Source organism: Verruconis gallopava (assembly GCF_000836295.1).
Source record: "Verruconis gallopava strain CBS 43764 unplaced genomic scaffold supercont1.18, whole genome shotgun sequence".
Lineage (NCBI taxonomy): Eukaryota > Fungi > Ascomycota > Dothideomycetes > Venturiales > Sympoventuriaceae > Verruconis > Verruconis gallopava.
Window position 1 is genome coordinate 75465 of NW_015622154.1, and position 21007 is coordinate 96471.

Below are 21007 nucleotides of genomic sequence, written 5' to 3' on the forward strand. Positions count from 1 at the left end.
CGCGTCTGCGGGAAACCCAACCCCACCTTCGGCGCCAGCTTTCATCCAATCACCACCGGCATGCGCAGTCCAGCTTGCAAGAGCCGGCAGTAGTGTGCGCAAGGCAGCCTCGCTCTTGCGCCCTCGAACGCCGGAGTGACTCGAACGTCTCTCCCCGTTGCTTTCCTCGACTCTTTCCATTTCATCGTCGGTGACCCGAGGAACGCACTCTACTGTTCGAGGAATTTTCCGCATCATGTAAGTGTCTCGAGTGCAGATGGACGACATACATGCTGTCTTTGGCTTCAAATAGCGGTGCTGATCGGTGGATTGCACAGCATCAGTCATGGCTCAGCTCTGAGCATTCTTAGGCGGTTGGCAGATTCCACTGCAATGCCCTTTAGGCAGCAACGGAAGCCTCCAAATGGCGGCTCCCGCCAACGTTCGCTCCCTAATCGACTCCGCTCAGCATCAACAGTCAACGCTCTCCGTTCCTAGCGAGGTCACAAACATACCTACAACACTGCGCAGAGATGGCCTTCCAGCGGGCCCATGCAATTATCGAGACCTAAGTGCCGGCCCAAGACCACCAGGCTGTGGCTGCCGCAGATTCTGGCTCGGCCCAGCTGTTGGTCTTCTCGGACTGGACACGCCTTCCAGTCAAGCACCGTGGTGTGCATGTGGTCATCACGCGTGCTTTCATGACAAGGAGGAACTCTCGAAGAGGCAGGATGGGGCTACCGAGCCGTCCAACATCGCCAAGAAAGGGTCAAATAAACACCGTGACGCCTCTGCATCGCGGACAACTGCAGCCGCAAGTCGAACTTGGCATGAGCAGCACGTATCGCCCGTGCAGCTTCTCAATCAGACATTACTGCAGCAACACCCGGCCCCAGGATGTGGCCATTCCGGTCTCCCGTCGATTCCATCCTTTCACTTAACGTCATCGGAACTTCATGGTCACACGAAATGCAATGGATCTATAGGGCTAGGCTTGGATTTTTCGCGAAGGCTTCATTCAACAAATATAGATAGCGAAAGTCCTACAGTCGCGGACGTTGACGACCTTCCGGGTACAGATCCCGTTCCCTCCACCCGCCAGGCATCCACCGAGAACCAGGCCAGCCCCAGCGGAGCGTTCATGCGACACATTGTTGATCAACGTCGTCTTACGGCCCAAGTAGAACCCATTCATGAAGAGAAACTGGCAGCTGCCTTAGGCTCCGGCAATGTTATCGAAAGCGTAACTGAAGTCGCTACCCCAAATGTCGCTGCTGTCCCCACCTTATGCAGTTCAGATCATCTAGTTCGATGTGCCACCGACCTTATAAATGATCTCGAACGTGGAGTTACCGCTGTAGTTAAGGCGCAGACGCAAAACTCCCAGCAATCCTCTGCAAATCATAGACTAGATCCAGTACTACGCAACGAGGCCGAAGACCCGACGTCTACCCTGACTCAAACCACCCAAGACGCAATAGCAGAGATCCCCAACACGCTCCGGCGCCTTGTGCCGCTGCTCAACTCGCTCCGAAACGAAATCAGTCGAAGCCTGGACATCTCAGTCCATGAATCAATCAACAGCCTTGTCAAACGCTTGGATGCGTTGGAAAATGTTTCTTTTCACCAGATCCCTCCAGAACATATCCACGAGCAGCTTCAACATCTAGATGTTCGTTTACTGGACCTTGAATCGAAATTGGATGAGCACAGCCGCTTGATTTCAGCTCTCGACCTAGATGTAAGCAATCAACAAGCCAAGGATCGGAATAAGAGAGCACTCAATGAGACCGCTTCCTTTGTCAGTGATGCCTCTGGGAAGAGTTTGGGTTCAGTAACTTCAAGCGCTTTGATCGCTACTGCTATTGACAGGGTTGAGGCGGCGAAGAGACTGAAAGATGTTGAATGTCGCCTTGACATCCTAGAGGCAATTCAAATGCCCTCCACGAGTATGCCTTGGGAAGTCGAAGTCGTTCTTCTGCCCTGGGGACGGAATTTACGAGGGATATGGTACGATTTTGCTGACATCGTAAAACCTGGAATGACTCAAGAAGATGATGATTGGACGATAACAATGGCGGGCAGAAATGTGTCACGAGCATCGCTCACATTCGCAGAGAGTGGCTGGAGTGATAGAGCTATCGACCATTGGGCGAGTCGCGACCAGGGAAAACTCTACCCTAAAGCATCTGGAGTCAATAGCATTGTCTATCATCGCCTGAAAAGCCGGGGACTAGTTCGAAGCATGACGCTTACATCTCCTGGTGCACGAGATCTCATTAATTCCGCCGTCAAAGCGTTTGGCAGTCTGTTGTATGACATGTCTCAAGCAAAGGATGAGAATGCCATGGATGACGGTAACGAGGAGGGTCTACTAGGCTTTACCTCCCCGTTCATCCCTTTGCGTAAAGTTCACAAATCTTCCTGTCTGAAATTCTTGACGGACGCCGAGCTCGTTTCGCCATCACTCTGGAACGCCGAGTTCCTGGCATCGGGAGTTTTGATGCGTGCTCCTGGTGGCCAAAAACGACTCTTCGTCACTACTCAGGAAGGTTACAAACAAGATGGATGGGATGGATGGACTTGGTCAAGCTTACGGCAGCTACCTCGAATCCATGATCTACGCAAAGAACGCTTGTCGGATCAAGATGTCCCTGAAGCAGATGCGCTGGAGCCCTGTTGGAAGTATCATCACGCCATTGATGAAATCGAAAGTGTCCAGACTCCATCATATAAGATCGATCGGACAGGACGAAAGCGTTCAAGGAGTGCAAGCCATTTCTCCTTCGTTGCATCGGACACCTCCCAGAACATGCAGCGTGACATGACGCCCAGTAGAACATTCAATCACCCGATCACACCAACATCTGAATTTCCTCCTACGCAGGCATCATCCAATTACCGACGCAAACTCAGCGCATTCTCGACATCTTTAAGCGACGCTGCACACTCTGGCCGGGCCTTTGTAAACTCTGTTCCTCAACTTACTCGGCCGACATCTCAGCAATCCAAACGTCGAATCCGCTCTTTTGAACAGATTGCGAATCCTTCGTTGATTGCGGCACTGCCAAGTTTTGTTCCATCAGCTGTAAAGGGATCACATCGGTCTATATCAGCACGCATAAAAAAGCGTCGCCGCGTTGCACGTTCCAAATCTACTTCCTCTGCTGAATTTGCAAATCAGACACCCTCCCATTTAGATGTTCAAAGTTTGCACCCTGAAGTAGATCCTGAGCAGGTGCTTAGACACTTGCGCGATGTAATTCCAAGCGGGGGTGCGATCAAGCCCTTGAGCCATTTCGAACCAAAGACAAAATCTGGGTCAAAAAGACACAGCGTTTCACTTGAGCAGGACGCCGTCCAAGTACGTGCTAATGGAGGTAACGAGAAGCGTGGCGTTACACCAAGTGCATATGCGACACCTTACAGTGGGACGATCACCGGTGTTGGAGACTTTGAGGATGAATACATGCCAAGTGAAAGCGGCGAAGACGATTGGGGTGGAGTCGATGAAGATCGGATCTCTTCGGACACCAATGAACACGAGATAGACGATGATATGAGCGTGGACGAGAGTAGTGCTCCAGATGAGTTGGATGACTATAATACTAATGAAGATGAACCTGACCCGCTCCTGGATGGCGATGACGAGTGGAGTTCTTCTGAAGATGAACTACAATTTGGATAAAACAGAAAATGTTTGGGTCATGATGGCTTTTTGAATGGCAGGTGCGTTTCTGAGAGCGAGTTAGAAGTTGCACAAAAGCATAGAGTTGCAAGTTGTCTTTATATCCACCATCTCGCCTCTTTACACCATTCTGTAGACTATCAACTAATATCTGATACCCCTTAAATCATGTATTTGTTGCTCGCAAAGTTCAATTGGGCCTCAGGAAGCTTACATCTGAATGGACCTCAGAACAGAAACTGAAATGGCGAGTGACATCACTGTAAATTTAGACACGTCCTAGGCAAACCAACTGATCAAACACAACATTCTTGTGAAGACACACCTGTAGATCAAGAACGGTAATTCCTGTCATTTACGTGCCTATGACCTGTTGAGTACGATAATTTTGTCTCAAGTAGTGAGCCTTATCAGCAGCTTTTGGCTGAAGTTTTACCGCATAAAGTTACCTTCTTTCTCTTTCTCTTATGACCTTTATTTGCAATTTTGACCGCTGATGTCTCGACCTAATGCGTCGGCCAATTTTGCCTAATTGAGAATATCCCTTGACACAATTCTGCAGCGTCAACTCGACTGACAGAGATAAAATGTAAATCGCCGAGTGGAAAAACAGTCATTCGGCATTCCATCATGGCATAATTGCCATTCCAGAAGTGATGGCAAAATTCCTCAGGCCGCCGACAACTTGCGGGATAACGCCGATTTGCGCCAGCCCCATCTCGTACAGCGGGGTACCAGCGACCACGGTTGCGCCTGGACCTCCGACGAATTTACCATGGGGCAATTCAGAATCGTCGAGGAGTACTTCTTAAAGAGGCTGCCAGGTCCGCATCTAGATCGATAATGCAGATAAAGTGCAGTAATTATGGCCGGTCCCGTGCGAGCGTCGGATGAGGCAACCTCAGCAATACAGAACAAATCTTGGGATAGAACGAGTTTTATACCGCCACATCATGGATGGAACGTGTTCCCGTTTATGGTTCGTTTTACGAAGGCGAAGAACGCTCTCGGATAATCACGTGCTGATAATCTCGTAGCCTTTGTTTAGTCGTTTGTTGAGACTAGCAAATCGACGACCACCGCTATTAGCGATTCGCGACGTCCGGACGAATGTAGAAAAGACGTATCTGGAGCTTTTATCTGATGTTCTTGCCTTTAGGCAAGTCATCGCACGACGGCTTGGTCGAAAGACCGTTTCCGCCATGAGAGAGGGTAGAGAGATATATGTTGCCGTGTTAGCTCCAGGGGGCTACGAATATGCTGTCGCGGTTCTCGCAGTGCTAGCGCTCGGGGCAGCAGTAGTACCTATCACGACTGCACTACCATTGCAAGAAGCAATGTACTTTGTCAACAAATGCGAGGCAGTTGCGGTACTTGCGGGTTCCAGTGCGGTCGAACTTGGGAGAGGGATTGAAAAGCTGACGAGAGAGGGCCGGAATAAGAACTTCCGATGCATACCTATAAAACCGTCCACCAGCTCTCCCTGTTTGTCTACGGAAGACATGTTAATAAGTACAAGCGGCAGTCTGGACGAGAACGGGCCTGGAGTAGTCATTTTCACATCTGGCACTACAGGACCACCCAAAGGAGCCGTCATGAGACGATCATTCACGCACGACTTTGCTTATCAGATAGCTGATCATTACGGTTTCTCGGAAGGCGATGTGCTCTTGCACTGTCTTCCCGTCCACCATGCGACCGGTATTGGAGTAATGTTCTTCCCAGTGTTGATTGCGGGTGCTACGATCGAGTTTCGCAGCGGCAGCTTTGATGAAGAGTGGATGTGGAATCGTTGGCGTGAAGGTGCCATCAATCCCAAGCGTCGACTCGCATTCTTTTCGGGAGTGCCTACGATATACATGCGTATGCGGCGACATTATCAACAAGTGCTCAGTAAATTGCAGCCCGCCTTGATTGCGGAGTACGTTGCGGGAGCTAGACAGTTTAGAGCGGTATTATGTGGTACATCGGCGCTGCCGCATCCAATTGCTCAGTTCTGGACGGATCTTTTGCAGAATAGAATCGTACAGCGATACGGCGGGACGGAATTTGGCGCTGTGTTTAAGGTTAGACTAGGAGACACGGACGCACCTGATGGTTCGGTTGGCGAGAGAGTTACGGGATATGATGTGCAGCTCTCTAACGGTGATGAGGGTGAGGTGCTTGTCAGGAATCATGTATTATCCCTTCTCCAACATCCACTCGTACGCTAACAGCTCTTTAGCACATGTTTGCCAAATACCTAGGAGATCCAGAAGCTACTGCAAACGCCCATGATGAGGAAGGGTACTTCAAGACAGGTGACAGTAGGTAATCTATGATCGCTTGCCATAAAGTAGACTAATAAATGCGCGTTAGTTGCTCGACGCGAAGGGAAGTATTACTATATCATCGGTCGTGCTTCTCAAGATATAATCAAATCTGGTGGTTACAAGATATCTGCTCTCGATATCGAACGAGAAATTCTAGCGCTGCCCTACGTGGCTGAGATCATTGTTGTCGGAGTTGATGACGAAGAATTTGGTCAACGCGTGGGGGCTGTAATGACACTCCATGAAGAAGAGTCATCATCGTATCATTTCAGAACCGAATACGGTGATGATAGATTCAGATACACGATCGCAGATCTGCGACGAGACCTCAAGAGCAGGTTAGCTAGTTACAAAATGCCCACATTGCTCAGAGTTGTCGAAGGTGATTTGCCGAAGACAGCCAGTGGGAAGATCCTAAAGAAGAAGCTGGGCATGATGTATTTCCCAAAAGATTGGGAAGATATTGCCGAGGTGCAATGCTGGAGACCAACAAGGCCTGGAAAGCCGAAGATTGACCAGGTGGTTGCCAAACTCTGAGACGCCAACATCTTTGTTATTTTGGTAGAATACACTGGGCTATTTCAGATTCATGACAACTACCAGTGCTTCTCGTAGACTCGTCATTCTCTCAACACATCTACTTCGCACGCCACTGTTGAATTTCCGCTTCGCTAATGTGTCTCAGCTTATTCACACTTGGTGCCTCGCCCGTTGCGATTCCCTTGGCAACCTCAATCACGCCGCCAATTATTGTTCGCCGGCTGATTGCGTATTGCGCTGTCACAGCCTTCACCTTGATAAGCACAATTCGAGGATCTTCAGGTCCCCCATCGTGCTTGCCGTCACCCAGGTCGCCGAGCCAGGCCTTCAACGTTGGAGAGTAATACTTTTTAATAGCCTCACGATCCGTTACGATTTCAGCTTTGCCGCTGATCGATGCCCATTCGCCGCTTGACGAGAGGAAAGCCAGGTTGACATCCGAGTCTGACTTCAAGTCATCGGTCTTGCCAGACTCGGAGTTTGCGTGGAAGAGAAAGTCGACTCCATTACCCTCCTGTTAACTGTTATCAGCTCAGGTAACCCTTGAGAACATACACAAAGTACCTTCGCTGCAAGCGCCATGCACCGTGAGGCCAGCAATCCGCTATCAGCAATCCGAGTTGTCATCATGCAAAACTTCTGCTTTTCTGCAAAGCTGACGAGGTCATTAATCCTCTCTTCTAGGGTAGCCTCCGTATCAAGGTTCTTCTCCTTGTACGGATCGGCATGTTGGCTGCCGGTATTGGTGTTCGAATATGACATTGCTCTTTAAATACGCTAAGACAGCTTTCTTGACGAGTGTAAGCTATAAGTCGAACGTGAAAACAGCGTGCTAGACGAAAGTATAAGTAACAATGATGATGATGATGGAAATAATAGGAGAGTTGCTAGTATATGTTCCAACAAATCTTAGACTAGACTTGGCTTTCTATGTCTTCGAGTATGGAGTGATTCGGAACTGGGACTTACAATCACGGACAGGTTGATTAGAAAGGTGCAGTATTTAGAGATTCAGCTTCAGTCGATACTCGACTCTTCTTATATTGAATTAAGGAATGAAGAGTGCACTACGTCATGACTACAACCACGTACTCCGCACAAGCGGTGCTTGGTGGAATACACAGAAGAGACACTAAGATGGGACTGTCATGTTTGATCGCAGATCATGCTTTGGACTACAACGCGGCTGGGCAAGTCCCCAGTTCAGACACGCAGAAAAATTAGGTGGGCTTGCGATTTGATTCTCTTGCAGCATCATTTCGAGGGACATTGGAGCCTATTGGTGAGGCTGAAGGTGTAGGCAGATCAATTGGATCCTGATTTACAAACTACACAGCGGGCATCGAATATTACCAGAGAAGATTGACAACTTCATGACGAAATATACTGGTTTACGACATGTCGACGACTGCAAGATCCACCTACGGTTCCACTTTCGGCATAGCTCACACATGCCTGGTCTTGTCGCCTTATCGATAACAGTTTTCTCATCGCAGGAGCGCATTTGCGACAAACTTTTGTGCTTATAGACAAAAGAACGACTGGTGACTTATGAACTATGCCCAAGGCTGCCCGAAAAAAGAACAATGCAAGCAGTGGCAGTCCTTATGCAGGACAGGCTGCGAAGCCTAAATTGGGCAACAGCATCTTTAAGATGAACACCGATCTTGGGTATCTTTACCACCATTTTCCACAAAGACTCAGTCGCTGATACGCCACGAAATAGCCAGCACATCCTTAAGAATCCTGGCGTTGCAGATGCTATAGTCACCAAGGCGAACCTGAATCAATCGGACGTAGTCCTCGAAGTCGGTCCCGGCTCTGGTAATCTTACTGTTCGCATACTAGAGAAGGCAAAGAAATGCATAGCGGTCGAACTAGATCCGCGTATGGCTGCTGAACTGAGTAAACGTGTCATGGGTACGCCTCAGCAGAAGAGACTGGAAGTGTTGCTTGGCGATGTCATCAAAATGCAGCAACTGCCATATTTCGATGTGTGCATATCGAATACGCCCTACCAAATATCGAGTCCGCTCGTCTTCAAGCTTTTGGCGCAGAATCCCGCTCCGAGAGTGTGCATACTTATGTTTCAGAGGGAATTTGCGATGCGTCTATTCGCAAAACCAGGCGACAAGCTGTACTCTCGATTGAGTGTCAATGCGCAAATGTGGGCAAAGATAGACCACATCATGAAAGTTGGCCGTAACAATTTCAATCCACCTCCACAAGTTGAATCTAGCGTTGTCCGTATAGCACCAATCGTACCTAGACCAGCGATAAGCTACGAGGAGTGGGATGGACTGCTGCGGATATGTTTTGTTCGCAAAAATAAGACTCTTAGCAGTAGTTTTATAGGCACAAGTTCGGTCATGGACTTGATCGAGCGAAATTATAGAACTTGGTGCGCGCAAAACGACGTGGTATTGGATGACGGTCCGATTGAGGAGGGCGAGGAGATGATGGATGTTGAAGAGCAACAAGAGGATGAGTGGCCCGGCATCATGGATATGGATGATGAGGATGATCTGCCCGATTTTTTCAAGGAAGAAATGGCCAGGAGGATCGATGAAAACAAAGAGAGAGAGCTCAAACGAAAAAAGAAAGGCAAAGTTTCTGAACTGGTCAGGAAAAAGGTGAAGAAGGTTCTTGAAAGCACTGGATTGGCGAATACGAGAGCAAGAATGTGTGACCAAAACGATTTCTTAAGGTTACTTGAAGGATTCAACGAAGAGGGCATACATTTTGCATGATATATTCAGCGTTTCTCATATTCATCAGTATGGTGTTGGTGGTTATTGGAATTTGGCATCGAATCTATAGTTTCATCTGAATGCCGTCATTCAACACAGACTAAAGTTTGAAGATGACTAGTAAGTTGCTGGCATTTGTGACAAGCGGCCACCATCCACAACAGTAACCTGGCCATTGAAATACGCTCCACTTCGACCTACCAACCCCAGGATTGTTCCCGCAATCTCGTCATATGTGCCTTGTCTTCCAGCTGGCACTTTATCGTATGGAAACTCCGGTGCTGTACCCGCTGTCATCTCTGAAGGAAAGACTTGAAGCAGATTAGCCGCGCTCAACTAAATGCCAAAGAAATAACTTACTGCCCGGACAGATCACATTTGAACGGATACCCCATGGGCCTAATATGCTGGTTAGAGCTTTTCCTATGCTCACGGCGCCAGCTTTGGAGGCACCGTAAGCTAGACCGGCCGTGATGTAGCGGTTATATGCCGCGATAGAGGCAACAGTGATTATCTGACTCGTTCGCAAGTCATCTTTATCTATGCCCTCGACATCCTTGCGCGAGCGGGGGCGACCGCCAAACTCCAGTTTACCGGACTCCCAACCTCTCTTCGCATTTCCAGCGTCGAGCAAATGCAAGAACTGGCCACTGACCAGTACGACCGAGCTAGTGTTTATTGAAAGTGTGTTTGCCCAACCTGGCCATTGGGCTAGCATGCTCTCTTGCAGCTCATGGATGCTGTTCGCGCTGTACATAGGCCGATTGTCGGGTCCAGACACGCCTGCGTTATTCACAAGTACGTCGAGGTAGCCCACCTCTTTCTCTATCTGTTGGACTGCAGAAGTGACCGTGAAAGGATTTGTGACATCACAGACGATGGGGACCACGTTATCAGTTCCGATCGTTTCAACAGCCTTGACCAAGACGTCCTTTCGTCGTCCCAGGATATAGACTTTTTTTGCTCCTGTTTTAGCCAATACGGATGCAAATGCTAGACCGATGCCTTCCAGCTTGGATTAGATTTGGTAGTCCTGGAAGTTGTAGGGACTAAGCTACTTACCTGTGCCGCCGCCAGTAATGGCAATGACGAGATCTTTCGCTGAGAAAAGAGTCCCGAGATCCAAGCTCTTCGTCACATCCATTTTTTTACTGAAATTGTTCCGATGCTTTAAATGAGGATTTAGGTTTGCCGAACGAATCCGACTTCGGGGTCGGTTGTGACAGTGAGTCAGCTCGAGAGAAGTTTGGGACGACTAGTTTTGGACCTTCGACAACCGACGCTCCTGTTCTCCTCACGTAGAAAGTCCCTTGCACTCAGATGCCAGAAGAGAATAGAGTGGTATATTATGGTACAATGCACGTACATGCAAGTCTACGAGTGGAAGTTCTAAGACCAATTGTATTCTTTACCCATGAGCTTCGAGAGTTTGAAGAAGATGTGGGCGTGCCTTGCCCCACTAATTTATGCTTATTGTCTTATTGGGCACGTTCTCTATGCTTATAATTAGTGAAGAGATCCCTTTTGCGAAAGCAGTGGAGGTGAATGCAACAGACACGAGATTTAACATTCTATAGGTGCTGAAAAATTTCATGGTCAAACGCTCTGGACCTGAATGACAGGTGAGCTGTGAGATTTGATGGGAATGATGGACGTGATGCGTGCAAAGAGAGATTGTAACGCAGTTTCTTGGGGCTTATCGAAGATGGGTTGACAGAAGGACTTGTTTTTGAATATGCTATTGTTATTACTAACCGAGACGCCTCTACAAAGCTTCAACGAGGATAAAATCCTCAGAGATTTTTCAGGCAGACTGACAACTCCAGACCATCATGTCCGTACTTTGAGCAGAGAGCAAAATGCCAAGAGATCTTATCTTATCATTTGATCTCCGCAAATGTGGCCAGTTCAAGCTCCCAGTGCAGCCGCGTCACCACGAACACTGCATCCTTCAATGCTACCTTTGTTCCAGACGGAGCCACGACCTCAATCATAATGAGGTTGCCATCGATGCTGGGCATATTTGCTGCCCTTGCTACCTCTGCTATTTCTGCAACTAATTCTTCGACTCCATTGTCAAAGCAGATTCTCCCAAGTACCTTTAAACCACCCCAGGTCTTCCAGAATGTGAACCTTGTGAGGAATGTAAACCTGGATAAAGGTTACCCTAGGGAAACAATCAATGTCGTGGTGCGTAATATTGACTCAGAGCCGCAAACTGATTACTTCATTCCGTTCGATGCGGACTTGATGTCGAGGATAGGAGGACTGGAGGTCAGGGACAAGAAGGCGGCGTCACAACCGCCATTTAAGACAGAAATAATTGCAATTGAGTCCGGAAGGTACCAATACGACCTTGTTTAGATAATGAAAACTTCTAACTATGTATAGTCAAACGGAATATGTCCTGGTCCATCTTTCAAAGCCACTCGAGCCAAAGGCTGAGATCACCTTAGGCATCACGTACACTGTTCTTTCTGCTATCTCGCCCCTACCAGAAACAATTGAGCAAATGGGCCAACAGACTCTTCTATACAAAACGTCTGCATATGCACCTTCTGCATACAGCACCTTGAAACAGAAGACGAAATTTAAGTTCCCAACCACGAACATTCCAGATTATACTGTCATTCCCAACAAAAACTCAGATGGCGGCGAAGATCCAACGAGACAGGGTAGTACATTTACGTATGGACCGTATGAGAATGTGCCGGCAAGCGCGGTGCAGGAAATCAGTATGAGGTACGAGTTTACAAAGCCTCTGATTCACGTTACATTGCTTGAGCGTGATGTTGAGGTCTCTCACTGGGGCGGAAATCTTGCAACAGAAGAACGATTCTGGCTAGGGAATCGTGCTGCTAGGCTTAAAGATCACTTTTCTCGCGTGCAATGGCAGATGACTCAATATGCCAGCCCGCCAACCACTGCGCTTAAAGAGCTGAAAATACCCCTTCACGTTGGAAGCGTGGATGCCTACTTCACGGACGATATTGGCAACGTGTCGACAAGTCGATTCAGGACTAATTCAAGAGAAGCCCTTCTTGAAGTGAAACCACGATATCCTGTCTTTGGCGGATGGAAGTACAGTTTCAGAGTTGGCTGGAATGGTGGGCTTGAGAAGTATTTGAGGAAGTCAAAGACTGGAGACAGCTATGTATTAAAGGTTCCATTCATGGAGGGTCCTAAGATGAATGAGGGTGTGGAATATGAGAGAGTTGAAGTGCGAATAATCCTGCCGGAAGGAGCTCAGTAAGGTCCCCCAAAAAAAGCGCCAAGATCGATTCGAACTAATGCTGTTACATAGGAACATCAAATTTACGACGTCTGTTCCACTTGTCAAAGAGGAAATCACGATACATAAGACGTTTATGGACACTCTTGGTCGTCCTACGCTCAAGCTTACGGCTCTGAATGTAGTTGACGAATGGCGAGACAGGGATCTCATCGTCACATATGATTATCCATGGACAGCGGGGTATCGAAAGCCACTCACTATTGCAGCTGGCTTGGGGAGCATTTTGCTTGCAGCATATCTTATCAGCAGTGTTGATACCAGAATTGGGAAAAAGCAGGCTTGATTTCCTTAGCGATATGATGATGAAAAATGTACTATCGTGCATCTAGCGTACTTTCTGGCGTTCTGGATTTCTTCTGAGAAACATGTATCAGTAAGACCCGATGTTCCAAATTTATTACAGAAGCCGGGATCAGATTCCTTTTGCCACTGGTTTCGCCGCAGATTTGCCATAGTGACACCGAGATTTTGCCAACCGAACATGCATGAATTCCCAGGCGATGGTGCTTGCCTCCCTCAATTAACGATATTTAAAGATCAACATTGCGGCTAAATACATATTGTGCCAATATGCCCATACTTAGCCATAATGTGCTGTGCATGCTGAGGGAAATGCATCTGGAAATGCCTTGGCACGACGTGATTGGCTGGAAATATATTCCCTTCTCTTCGCTTCTTGGAATCTCTTCACCTTTCCCCATACTGCTTGTTTGGAGCTTCAATTTGACATTCAATCCCATTAATCTTTTGCTTTTTACATGATCGGGAAGTAATTCGTGACTATGGCCTAACCACTATACCCGCTGTTCATCCAGGGATATGACCGAATATTCAAAATCTTTGTGTCTTCCGATAACTCTACTATTGGGATCTTACATGACGCGGCCATGAGTAGTGATCACGACCATATGCTCGAGGAAAACTCTGGGCGTACAAGAGAACAACACGTCTCGAGTCACAATCTCATTGAACCAAGTCTTGCCAATATCCCTGGGCAAGAAGCATTTTCAGTTAACATGTCACAAGCGGAGGAGCGAATTCTCGAGTTACAGCTTCAAGCAGCAGCAGCGGCAGTTGCGAATGATGAAATACCATCAAATGCTCAGCAGACAAACCATGACCATGTTTCTCGGCAACGAAGATTGGGACGAGCTTGTGATGCGTGCAGCAGACGGAAGGTTAAGTGCGGCAATGAGGTACCGTGCAAGAGTTGTGTCGACCTGGATATCGCGTGCACTTTTGTCCGGCCAGTAAAAAGGAGAGGTCCTGCGAATAAAGTTGCAGAAGAGCTGAAACGTACGCGCTATGAACTCACTGAAATGAATCAAATCCCAACTACACTCCCACCAGAATCAACCTCACCGTATTCGAGTTTGGACTCAATCGTCCCATTTGAGACGATACATCGCTTGGTTTACGACTTTTTCACGTATCTGTACCCGATCTTTCCGTTTCCGCATGAGCATCTCGTTATGGATAACCTGAGAAAGCGAGACGACGCCCAGTGCAAATCATTTAATGCTCTAATCTCATCGATGCTTGCTGCTTTTGCAACTTTGTTTCCGCGGAAAGTAAATACTGCTATTGGGCAGCTTGGGCAAGACGGACAGTCGACTACTGTCAAAGAATTCATAAGCCGGTGCATCATTTTATGTGAGCAGTCGCGGAGTCCGCTAATGAGCGAAGAGAACGTGAATGACGCCGCGACTTCCTTTTTTCTGGGCCTCGTATGTTATGTGGAAAGAAATTACCCACGAGTTGAATTGCATCTCACTGAGGCCTTGGCTATCGTACGTTTTCTTGGTGTTGAACGCAATGGTGTCCTGGCGGACGGAAACACTGCAGACTTCGTTACGATAGAGATTAGTAGGCGCATATATTGGGCAGTCGACATTTTCACTAGGTATTTAGTACGACTGAGCTTATGATTAGGGACTTATACTGATCATCCTATAGACATCTTCAACAAAGCGGGGTCATACTCGACATCATTCCACCTCGCCGGGCATCGCAACTTCCGCATCCTCCCCAAGCAACTGATGATTACTACATCTATAAGGACTGTATTCAAGACAAACCACAGGGGCAACTCTCATCGCTGGAGGGATTCAATCTAATTTCTCGTATTTACTCTCTCCAGCAACCTCTCGTCAAATTCGACCTCTCTGATGACCAAATTGGGGAAATATCCGTGCTCAAGTCAGTTCTATTCAATCTCGACATGATGATGTCGACTGGACACCCTGAATTAGCGACCCTGCCTAACCCTAAGGTTTTTCCAGTGGAGGAGGCATTTCCATCCCAGCAAGCCCGCATGCATACCCGTTGGGAGCTTCAAAAAATCTTCCTTAGATCGGCGTTGATATCAACGCGCTTCTACTTTGCAAATCGGCTGGCTGCGATCAGCTCTGAAGATGCAGAACGTGTGCATGATGCACGCGAAAAGTGCTTGCACGAGCTCGCTGAGCTGATGAGTCACGTCACAAAAACTAGTATAGAAGCTATTGCAATGCTTGTTTTACCTCATCTGCATGTGGTACTAGACTCACTTCAAAAAGACAGTGCTGTAATTGAGAGAGAGAGAGAAGAGCTGGACACAATAGTCGGAAGGTTTATAGAGTTGGCGGAGGGTTTTTAAAGAAGTGCTCAGTGTTCTTATTGTACAATGCAAATAGGAGTATGACATGATAAATGCTATCAAATTCTTTGCCACTTATTTCATGTGAGTCATGAGAATCTACTACGTTATTAACTGCTACATGTTACTAGCTGCCATTGACTGCAAGGCTGGTATCTGGCCTTGCTAATAGTTGTTCATCACGTGTCAGGGTCCGTGAAGCGAATGTCGGCTCACCAGCTCTCGACCCCAATTTGTATGCAAACAATCACATTTCTAGTGCTGAGCTTTGAAAATTGTAAGAATTCTGAAATGCCAACAAAAATTAGTCAACCTGGAGCAGCATATTCGTCCCATACAGAGTTAGACATCAGGAAGGGGAAGCGCACGATCGGAGAAGTTGCGTCGCCCCCACGACGCAAACGGAGTCGCAACGCGCTGGCATACACTGAAGTTGACAACAGCGAAGAGCATGCTGCTACACGAGTGCCGAAAGCCTCAAGGAAAACGTCGCGCACACAGTGTGGGAAAGCAGCAGAAGTTCTTGTAAAGAGGAACGCAGAGGGCCAGGTCAAGCTTCAGGAAGAGGAGACGAGTATTGCATCTGTAGCGACGCCAATTCGAGGCAAGGGAAAGAGAAGTCAAGTTAAGGACGAGGTTGCAGATAAGAAAGGCGCTGATTCAGACAGCGCCATTGTAGGCCCGACTAGACATCAGAGAAAAGCAAAGGGCGAGAGGAGAGAAGCAATGCCTCTTGCGTCGCGAACACTAGGCTCTAAGGTGCTCATCGGTGCGCATGTGAGCAGTGCAGGCGGGGTTCAGAACGCCATCCTTGAAAGCGTGAATATAGGCGGCAATGCATTGGCTCTATTTCTAAAGTCCCAGCGGAAGTGGGAGAATCCGGCTTTACGAGACGAGCAAGTCGCCGGCTTTTTGTCCCACTGCAGAGAGCATAAGTACGGGAGCCCTGATCATGCTATACCACCAATAGTTCCTCACGGTTCATATTTGGTGAATCTCGCGCATCCTGATCCCCCGCGTGCAAAGCAGGCATATGATTCCTTCTTGGACGATCTTCAACGCTGTTCGAAGTTGGGTATACGTCTGTATAACTTCCATCCTGGCAATTGCGGAGCCTCGGAGACTCGAGCGCATGCAATTGCCCATCTGGCGCAGCAGCTGAATAAGGCACACAAAGATCCATCATCAGGAGATGTAGTGACGTTGCTTGAGACAATGACCAGCTCCACGAACGTTTTGGGTGCCACGTTTGAAGATCTGGCACAAACAATTGATCTGATCGATGATAAGGAAAGGGTGGGCGTGTGCCTTGACACATGCCACGTGTTTGCCGCCGGCTATGACTTGCGAACGCCGGAAACGTTCAGAGCCGTAATGGACAAGTTTGATGAAATTGTTGGTCTGAAGTACTTGAAAGCGCTCCATATGAACGACTCGAAAGCACCTTTCAACAGTGGCCGCGACCTACACGCAAACATTGGCACAGGTTTTCTTGGCCTCCGAGCATTTCACAATATCATGAACGAGCCACGCTTATGGGGGCTGCCGATGGTGTTGGAAACGCCGATCGAGGTGAAGAATGTTAAGACTGGGAAGGAAGAAGCCGATAAGTCGATCTGGGCACGGGAGATCAAATTGCTTGAATCCTTAGTTGGCATGGACGTAGAGAGCGCAGAGTTCTTGCAGCTAGAGGCAGAACTGCATAGCCAAGGTCAAGCTGAGAGAGATAGAATCCAGGCGCAAGTAGACAAGAAGGGGGCGAAGGCAAAGCGGACAGCAACAGTATCCAAGGCAAATCCTGCGAACAAAAAGGGCAAGAAGGCCAGCACAGGGCGAAGGACTGCTGTCGACAGCGATTCGAGTTGAGATCGAAATCACAAACTAGGGCGTGCATGAACTCGAATACGTGCGAACCTGGAAACGGGCATACTTCTACGCGAATACTTCAAGTGTCGGTTCCTTTCTAGATAGGATGCCGATCCGTGAGGGGGTCACGGTACCTGTAGAAAATACGGCACACAAGACGGCGATGTTTCAGCATTCAAGCACAAGGCGCGCGTGTTTCGGCAGAGGCCTTTGGACGGGTTAGTTGAGTAGTAAAAGCTTCATAGATTAAGCTTTTTCCGTGCTGAACGGAGATGGAATCTGATGGAACCTTGTCCTGTGGTTCGACGCACGTCCTTGCCATTTGAACGACCTCATGCGACAAGCGAGACGCATTTGAAGGGCGTGCGTAAGACATCTGCGTGAATGGGACTCACGCTGGGCTTGTTGAATGAGGAGCAAGTGCAGAGCTCTGCACTGTGTGGAAAGGCAGAGCGAGAGGGGGGCTGCTCGTCACACTCTCTGTGGCACCCATGGCAGGCGCAGGGAACAGTGAGCCATGGACGCGATGGGGGAACGGAATGATTACGTAGAGGTTGTTGCTTTGGACGCGAGGTGTATTCTTGAACCTGTTCAGACAACTGAGGAGCAGGCTGGGCCATCGCAGTCCGTCCAAGAAACGTGGGTGGCGTATTGGCGGTGGTGGAGCTGGAGACGGAGAACAAACCTCCACAGACCCGAACCGCTGTCACGATAGGAACACCTTTGGGCAGGCTCGGGCATGGCGTCGTCCGCGCATAGGTGGAAAAGCCAGGAAAGCTGCACGCTCGCCGGGTTCTGTGCAGGGTAGCAGGCGCCAAAAACCGGGCCCCAGTGTCTTCGAGCGTGGCAGACAAAACTTGATTGTTGTCTCTCTTAGCTGAAAGTGTATGCGGAGTCGGCGGCCCAGACCAGCGGCAGCACGTCCGCCGACAGAACCTCCGTCGCACCACCGGTCGCCTCGTGCGTGTGCGAGGCGAAGACGACGTCGCAGAGAGTGCGTGGGGAGCGGCTGGCGAGACGCCGGCCGCGCTGCTCAAGTTCGCAGAGCTTTGCTGTCGTGTATTGCGCCGGCGCTGGCCCACTGACGATGATGTCGGAGGCGTCTCCTGTGGCCACGCTCAGGCGGACGCTGCACGACGTCGTCGCCGCGTTCTTCCCTGCACGACGCCGCGGCTGTCGAAAGTTCGGTCGATGGAGAGCAGAATCGCCCGTCCCGAGCGTCGCGTTGCTGTGCTGGGCCGGCGCTGCACTGGTCCAAGGCCACCTTGGCTGGCACAAGCCAGCGGCAGCCGTGAACTCTGTGCCCGCTTCCCCCCCACAAGCGTGGGAGCGCCGTTGGCTGTCTTTCTGGTGCGCTGGGCACTTGCTTGTGCACTGACTTTGCTATGAAGTCATCCGTGAGCATCGAACATTCGACCAACAAAGCGCAACGCCATTTTTTCCCCATCGCCGCCAACGCTCGTTTCACCACACGATCACGCAGCCTCGTCCCATCTCTCACCCGTCACGCTCCTTATCCCCCGCCCTTTCACCGTAGCATACCGTTGTCGTTGTTGGTCTCGTTGCTGCTCTGCCACCGCCCGCGACACCCAAGCACACATGGCGGGGCAAGATGAAGCGCCGCAGCGCGAGGGCAAGCTCCTGTTGGTCTCCAACCGCTTGCCGATTACGATCAAGAAGACTGACGAGCCTGGTAAGTTTGAGACCAGCATGTCGTCTGGTGGCTTGGTGAGCGGCCTCAGCGGCATGACGAAAACCACTACCTTTCAATGGTACGGCTGGCCAGGCCTGGAGATCCCCGAGGACCAAGTCGACTCGCTCAAGAAGCAGCTGAAGGAGGAGTACAACGCCATACCCATCATGCTGGACGACGAGCTTGCCGATAGGCACTACAATGGCATGGCGAGTAAGTTTCTGCCGACCTGATCTCGCGTTCGTACATGGCTTACGCCACTTCTAGACGAGATTTTGTGGCCTCTCTTTCACTATCATCCGGGCGAGATTACCTTTGACGAGAGTGCGTGGGACGCCTACACAACCGCAAACCGTATATTTGCAAAGGAAGTCATCAAGGATGTGGAAGACGGCGACATCGTCTGGGTCCACGATTATCACCTCATGCTGCTTCCGGCCATGATCCGTGAAGAACTCGGAAACGAAAAGCCGAACATCAAGATAGCGTTCTTCCTGCACACACCGTTCCCAAGCAGTGAGATTTACCGCATCCTACCTGTGCGCAACGAGATACTCCTTGGTCTGCTGCAGTGCGACCTCATCGGCTTTCACACCTACGACTATGCTAGGCACTTTCTAAGCAGCTGCTCCAGAATACTCGGCCTTCCCACTACCCCCAACGGCGTCGAATACTCGGGCAAGTTCGTGACTGTCGGCGCATATCCAATTGGCATCGACCCAGAAAAGTTCTCGGAAGGCTTGAAGAAGCCAAAGGTGCAGGAGCGCATTGCCGCCTTGGAGAGGAAGTTTCAAGGCGTAAAGCTCATTGTTGGCGTGGATCGCTTGGACTACATCAAGGGTGTTCCTCAAAAACTGCATGCGTTGGAGGTGTTCTTGACCGAACATCCTGAATGGGTTGGCAAAGTCGTGCTTGTGCAGGTAGCCGTACCCAGTCGAGGTGACGTTGAGGAGTACCAGAACTTGCGAGCTACCGTCAACGAGCTTGTTGGGCGCATAAATGGCAAATTTGGTATGTCGGACCCCCTTTCTCTTATCGTATAGACGGACTCTAACGGAGCGAAAGGCACCGTCGAGTTCATGCCAATCCATTGGATGCACAAGTCGATACCGTTTGACGAAATGGTTGCTCTGTACGCAGCCTCTGACGTGTGTCTCGTCTCCTCCACACGCGACGGCATGAACCTGGTGTCTTACGAATACATTGCCAGCCAAGAAAAGAAACACGGTGTCCTGATTCTATCCGAGTTTACGGGTGCTGCGCAAAGCCTCACACGAAGCTTGATTGTCAATCCTTGGAATACGGAGGAGCTTGCGGATGCAATCCACGATGCTGTGACCATGGGTGAGGAACAGCGAAAGAGTAACTACGAGTTCCTCCGCGACTACATCAACAAATACACCAGGTATGTCAGATTTACAATCCACTCATAGGGAAATTTTGTTAACGACTTTCAGCTCTTGGTGGGGTAAAACGTTCGTGGATTCACTAAAGGATGTTTGCAAGGCGAGAGACGCGCGCAACGCAAGCCCTCAGGGACCTGTGTATACCATCGAATCACCGAGAGTCGAGACGAGCAAGTCGGTCTCTTTCCAGCTTGACAATGGCCAAGATAGTAGCAAGTCTCAGCAACATCAAGAATTTATGAAGAAACAGGCTGCTGCTATCGCAGCGAAAGACCTGCCTGCCACTCCTACCCCTGGCACTCCAGTTCAGCGAGGCGAGCTCATTGGAGCGGATGGTAAACCTTTGCCAGATCGAACTATATCACCAGCTCATGCGGGTGGAGAGGATACGAGGTTGAGTGGAAATGGTGAACAGGCGCAAAAAATCGAGAGTAATGGAACGCCAATTGCTCCACAAAAGTCGAAGTCTATGTGATGCAACGAGAAAAGTGGTCACACGGCCAAGATCATGTAAAACAAGGGATGGCCATGTATTCCCTCGGATAAGACTGGTATTTCTTTAATTCCTTTTTTTTTTTTCTCTCTCAGCGGCGCAATGAGACTGGATTTGAGAAGGCCGGGACCTAGAAGGCCTCTGTAGCGATTCGTGCTGACGATATCCTACCTAACTTGAACGGCTTGCGTGGAGTTTTAAGGAATCGCATCACAACATGATAGACGAATTAAATCATACCTGTATGTGGATCCCAAAGCCATTTACCTTCAAGTTTGCAGCTCCATGGGCTCCGAAAGTCTATTCACGTGTATGATCATAACGTGATCGCCTGAGGCAAGCAGATT

The 21007-nt window shown here is 49.3% G+C and overlaps 9 protein-coding genes across 11 annotated transcripts; 7 read left to right on the forward strand and 2 right to left on the reverse strand.

The window, feature by feature from the left end:
• The first annotated feature begins 122 nt into the window (after positions 1–122).
• PV09_05642 (uncharacterized protein) lies at positions 123–3969 on the forward strand. Its single transcript, XM_016359171.1, has 2 exons — positions 123–237; positions 318–3969. The coding sequence occupies exon 2, from the start codon at positions 404–406 to the stop codon at positions 3665–3667; it is 3264 nt and encodes a 1087-aa protein (XP_016212850.1). The 5' UTR covers positions 123–237; positions 318–403; the 3' UTR covers positions 3668–3969.
• A 476-nt stretch (positions 3970–4445) lies between these two features.
• On the forward strand, positions 4446–6594 carry PV09_05643 (uncharacterized protein). The gene is made up of 4 exons (XM_016359172.1): positions 4446–4646; positions 4705–5844; positions 5892–5973; positions 6026–6594. The coding sequence occupies exons 1-4, from the start codon at positions 4533–4535 to the stop codon at positions 6514–6516; spliced, it is 1827 nt and encodes a 608-aa protein (XP_016212851.1). The 5' UTR covers positions 4446–4532; the 3' UTR covers positions 6517–6594.
• PV09_05644 (uncharacterized protein) lies at positions 6430–7659 on the reverse strand. The gene is made up of 3 exons (XM_016359173.1): positions 7489–7659; positions 7084–7351; positions 6430–7033 (listed from the first exon to the last, which is right to left on the reverse strand). Exons 2-3 carry the CDS (start codon positions 7279–7281, stop codon positions 6617–6619), a joined length of 615 nt encoding a protein of 204 aa, XP_016212852.1. The 5' UTR covers positions 7282–7351; positions 7489–7659; the 3' UTR covers positions 6430–6616.
• A 380-nt stretch (positions 7660–8039) lies between these two features.
• Positions 8040–9384, forward strand: PV09_05645 (dimethyladenosine transferase). Its single transcript, XM_016359174.1, has 2 exons — positions 8040–8190; positions 8246–9384. Exons 1-2 carry the CDS (start codon positions 8078–8080, stop codon positions 9267–9269), a joined length of 1137 nt encoding a protein of 378 aa, XP_016212853.1. The 5' UTR covers positions 8040–8077; the 3' UTR covers positions 9270–9384.
• Positions 9221–11073, reverse strand: PV09_05646. Of its 2 annotated transcripts, none has more exons than XM_016359176.1 (4): positions 11025–11073; positions 10332–10763; positions 9630–10274; positions 9221–9580 (listed from the first exon to the last, which is right to left on the reverse strand). In XM_016359176.1, the coding sequence occupies exons 2-4, from the start codon at positions 10411–10413 to the stop codon at positions 9387–9389; spliced, it is 921 nt and encodes a 306-aa protein (XP_016212855.1). In that variant the 5' UTR covers positions 10414–10763; positions 11025–11073; the 3' UTR covers positions 9221–9386. The 2 variants fall into 2 exon arrangements, with proteins under 2 accessions (XP_016212855.1, XP_016212854.1); XM_016359175.1 differs by having other exon boundaries at positions 10826–11073.
• A 142-nt stretch (positions 11074–11215) lies between these two features.
• PV09_05647 (uncharacterized protein) lies at positions 11216–12992 on the forward strand. Its single transcript, XM_016359177.1, has 3 exons — positions 11216–11611; positions 11661–12518; positions 12574–12992. Exons 1-3 carry the CDS (start codon positions 11265–11267, stop codon positions 12845–12847), a joined length of 1479 nt encoding a protein of 492 aa, XP_016212856.1. The 5' UTR covers positions 11216–11264; the 3' UTR covers positions 12848–12992.
• Positions 12993–13183: 191 nt separating this feature from the next.
• On the forward strand, positions 13184–15242 carry PV09_05648. Of its 2 annotated transcripts, XM_016359179.1 has the most exons (3): positions 13184–14467; positions 14521–14763; positions 14847–15242. In XM_016359179.1, the coding sequence occupies exons 1-3, from the start codon at positions 13452–13454 to the stop codon at positions 14914–14916; spliced, it is 1329 nt and encodes a 442-aa protein (XP_016212858.1). In that variant the 5' UTR covers positions 13184–13451; the 3' UTR covers positions 14917–15242. The 2 variants fall into 2 exon arrangements, with proteins under 2 accessions (XP_016212858.1, XP_016212857.1); XM_016359178.1 differs by having other exon boundaries at positions 14521–15242.
• A 208-nt stretch (positions 15243–15450) lies between these two features.
• On the forward strand, positions 15451–17380 carry PV09_05649 (uncharacterized protein). Its single transcript, XM_016359180.1, has one exon. It carries the CDS (start codon positions 15494–15496, stop codon positions 17066–17068), a length of 1575 nt encoding a protein of 524 aa, XP_016212859.1. The 5' UTR covers positions 15451–15493; the 3' UTR covers positions 17069–17380.
• A 1287-nt stretch (positions 17381–18667) lies between these two features.
• Positions 18668–20642, forward strand: PV09_05650 (alpha,alpha-trehalose-phosphate synthase [UDP-forming]; the record flags this gene model as incomplete). The annotated part of the gene is made up of 4 exons (XM_016359181.1): positions 18668–18974; positions 19029–19772; positions 19827–20166; positions 20219–20642. 4 exons carry the CDS (start codon positions 18668–18670, stop codon positions 20640–20642), a joined length of 1815 nt encoding a protein of 604 aa, XP_016212860.1.
• Between the last annotated feature and the right edge of the window lie 365 nt (positions 20643–21007).

What these genes read in the sequence shown, in the direction of transcription:
- PV09_05642 (XM_016359171.1), top strand. Translation starts at nt 404, where the DNA reads ATGGCGGCTCCCGCCAACGTTCGCTCCCTAATCGACTCCGCTCAGCAT.
- PV09_05643 (XM_016359172.1), top strand. Translation starts at nt 4,533, where the DNA reads ATGGCCGGTCCCGTGCGAGCGTCGGATGAGGCAACCTCAGCAATACAG. An exon ending in GGAACGTGTTCCCGTTTATG is followed by an intron (nt 4,647 to 4,704) that starts GTTCGTTTTACG and finishes ATAATCTCGTAG; the next exon opens with CCTTTGTTTAGTCGTTTGTT. An exon ending in AGGTGCTTGTCAGGAATCAT is followed by an intron (nt 5,845 to 5,891) that starts GTATTATCCCTT and finishes ACAGCTCTTTAG; the next exon opens with CACATGTTTGCCAAATACCT.
- PV09_05644 (XM_016359173.1), bottom strand. Translation starts at nt 7,281, where the DNA reads ATGTCATATTCGAACACCAATACCGGCAGCCAACATGCCGATCCGTAC. An exon ending in GCATGGCGCTTGCAGCGAAG is followed by an intron (nt 7,034 to 7,083) that starts GTACTTTGTGTA and finishes AACAGTTAACAG; the next exon opens with GAGGGTAATGGAGTCGACTT.
- PV09_05645 (XM_016359174.1), top strand. Translation starts at nt 8,078, where the DNA reads ATGCCCAAGGCTGCCCGAAAAAAGAACAATGCAAGCAGTGGCAGTCCT. An exon ending in AAGATGAACACCGATCTTGG is followed by an intron (nt 8,191 to 8,245) that starts GTATCTTTACCA and finishes GCCACGAAATAG; the next exon opens with CCAGCACATCCTTAAGAATC.
- PV09_05646 (XM_016359176.1), bottom strand. Translation starts at nt 10,413, where the DNA reads ATGGATGTGACGAAGAGCTTGGATCTCGGGACTCTTTTCTCAGCGAAA. An exon ending in CATTACTGGCGGCGGCACAG is followed by an intron (nt 10,275 to 10,331) that starts GTAAGTAGCTTA and finishes CCAAGCTGGAAG; the next exon opens with GCATCGGTCTAGCATTTGCA. An exon ending in AAATGTGATCTGTCCGGGCA is followed by an intron (nt 9,581 to 9,629) that starts GTAAGTTATTTC and finishes ATCTGCTTCAAG; the next exon opens with TCTTTCCTTCAGAGATGACA.
- PV09_05647 (XM_016359177.1), top strand. Translation starts at nt 11,265, where the DNA reads ATGAGGTTGCCATCGATGCTGGGCATATTTGCTGCCCTTGCTACCTCT. An exon ending in ATTGCAATTGAGTCCGGAAG is followed by an intron (nt 11,612 to 11,660) that starts GTACCAATACGA and finishes AACTATGTATAG; the next exon opens with TCAAACGGAATATGTCCTGG. An exon ending in ATCCTGCCGGAAGGAGCTCA is followed by an intron (nt 12,519 to 12,573) that starts GTAAGGTCCCCC and finishes GCTGTTACATAG; the next exon opens with GAACATCAAATTTACGACGT.
- PV09_05648 (XM_016359178.1), top strand. Translation starts at nt 13,452, where the DNA reads ATGAGTAGTGATCACGACCATATGCTCGAGGAAAACTCTGGGCGTACA. An exon ending in GCAGTCGACATTTTCACTAG is followed by an intron (nt 14,468 to 14,520) that starts GTATTTAGTACG and finishes ATCATCCTATAG; the next exon opens with ACATCTTCAACAAAGCGGGG.
- PV09_05649 (XM_016359180.1), top strand. Translation starts at nt 15,494, where the DNA reads ATGCCAACAAAAATTAGTCAACCTGGAGCAGCATATTCGTCCCATACA.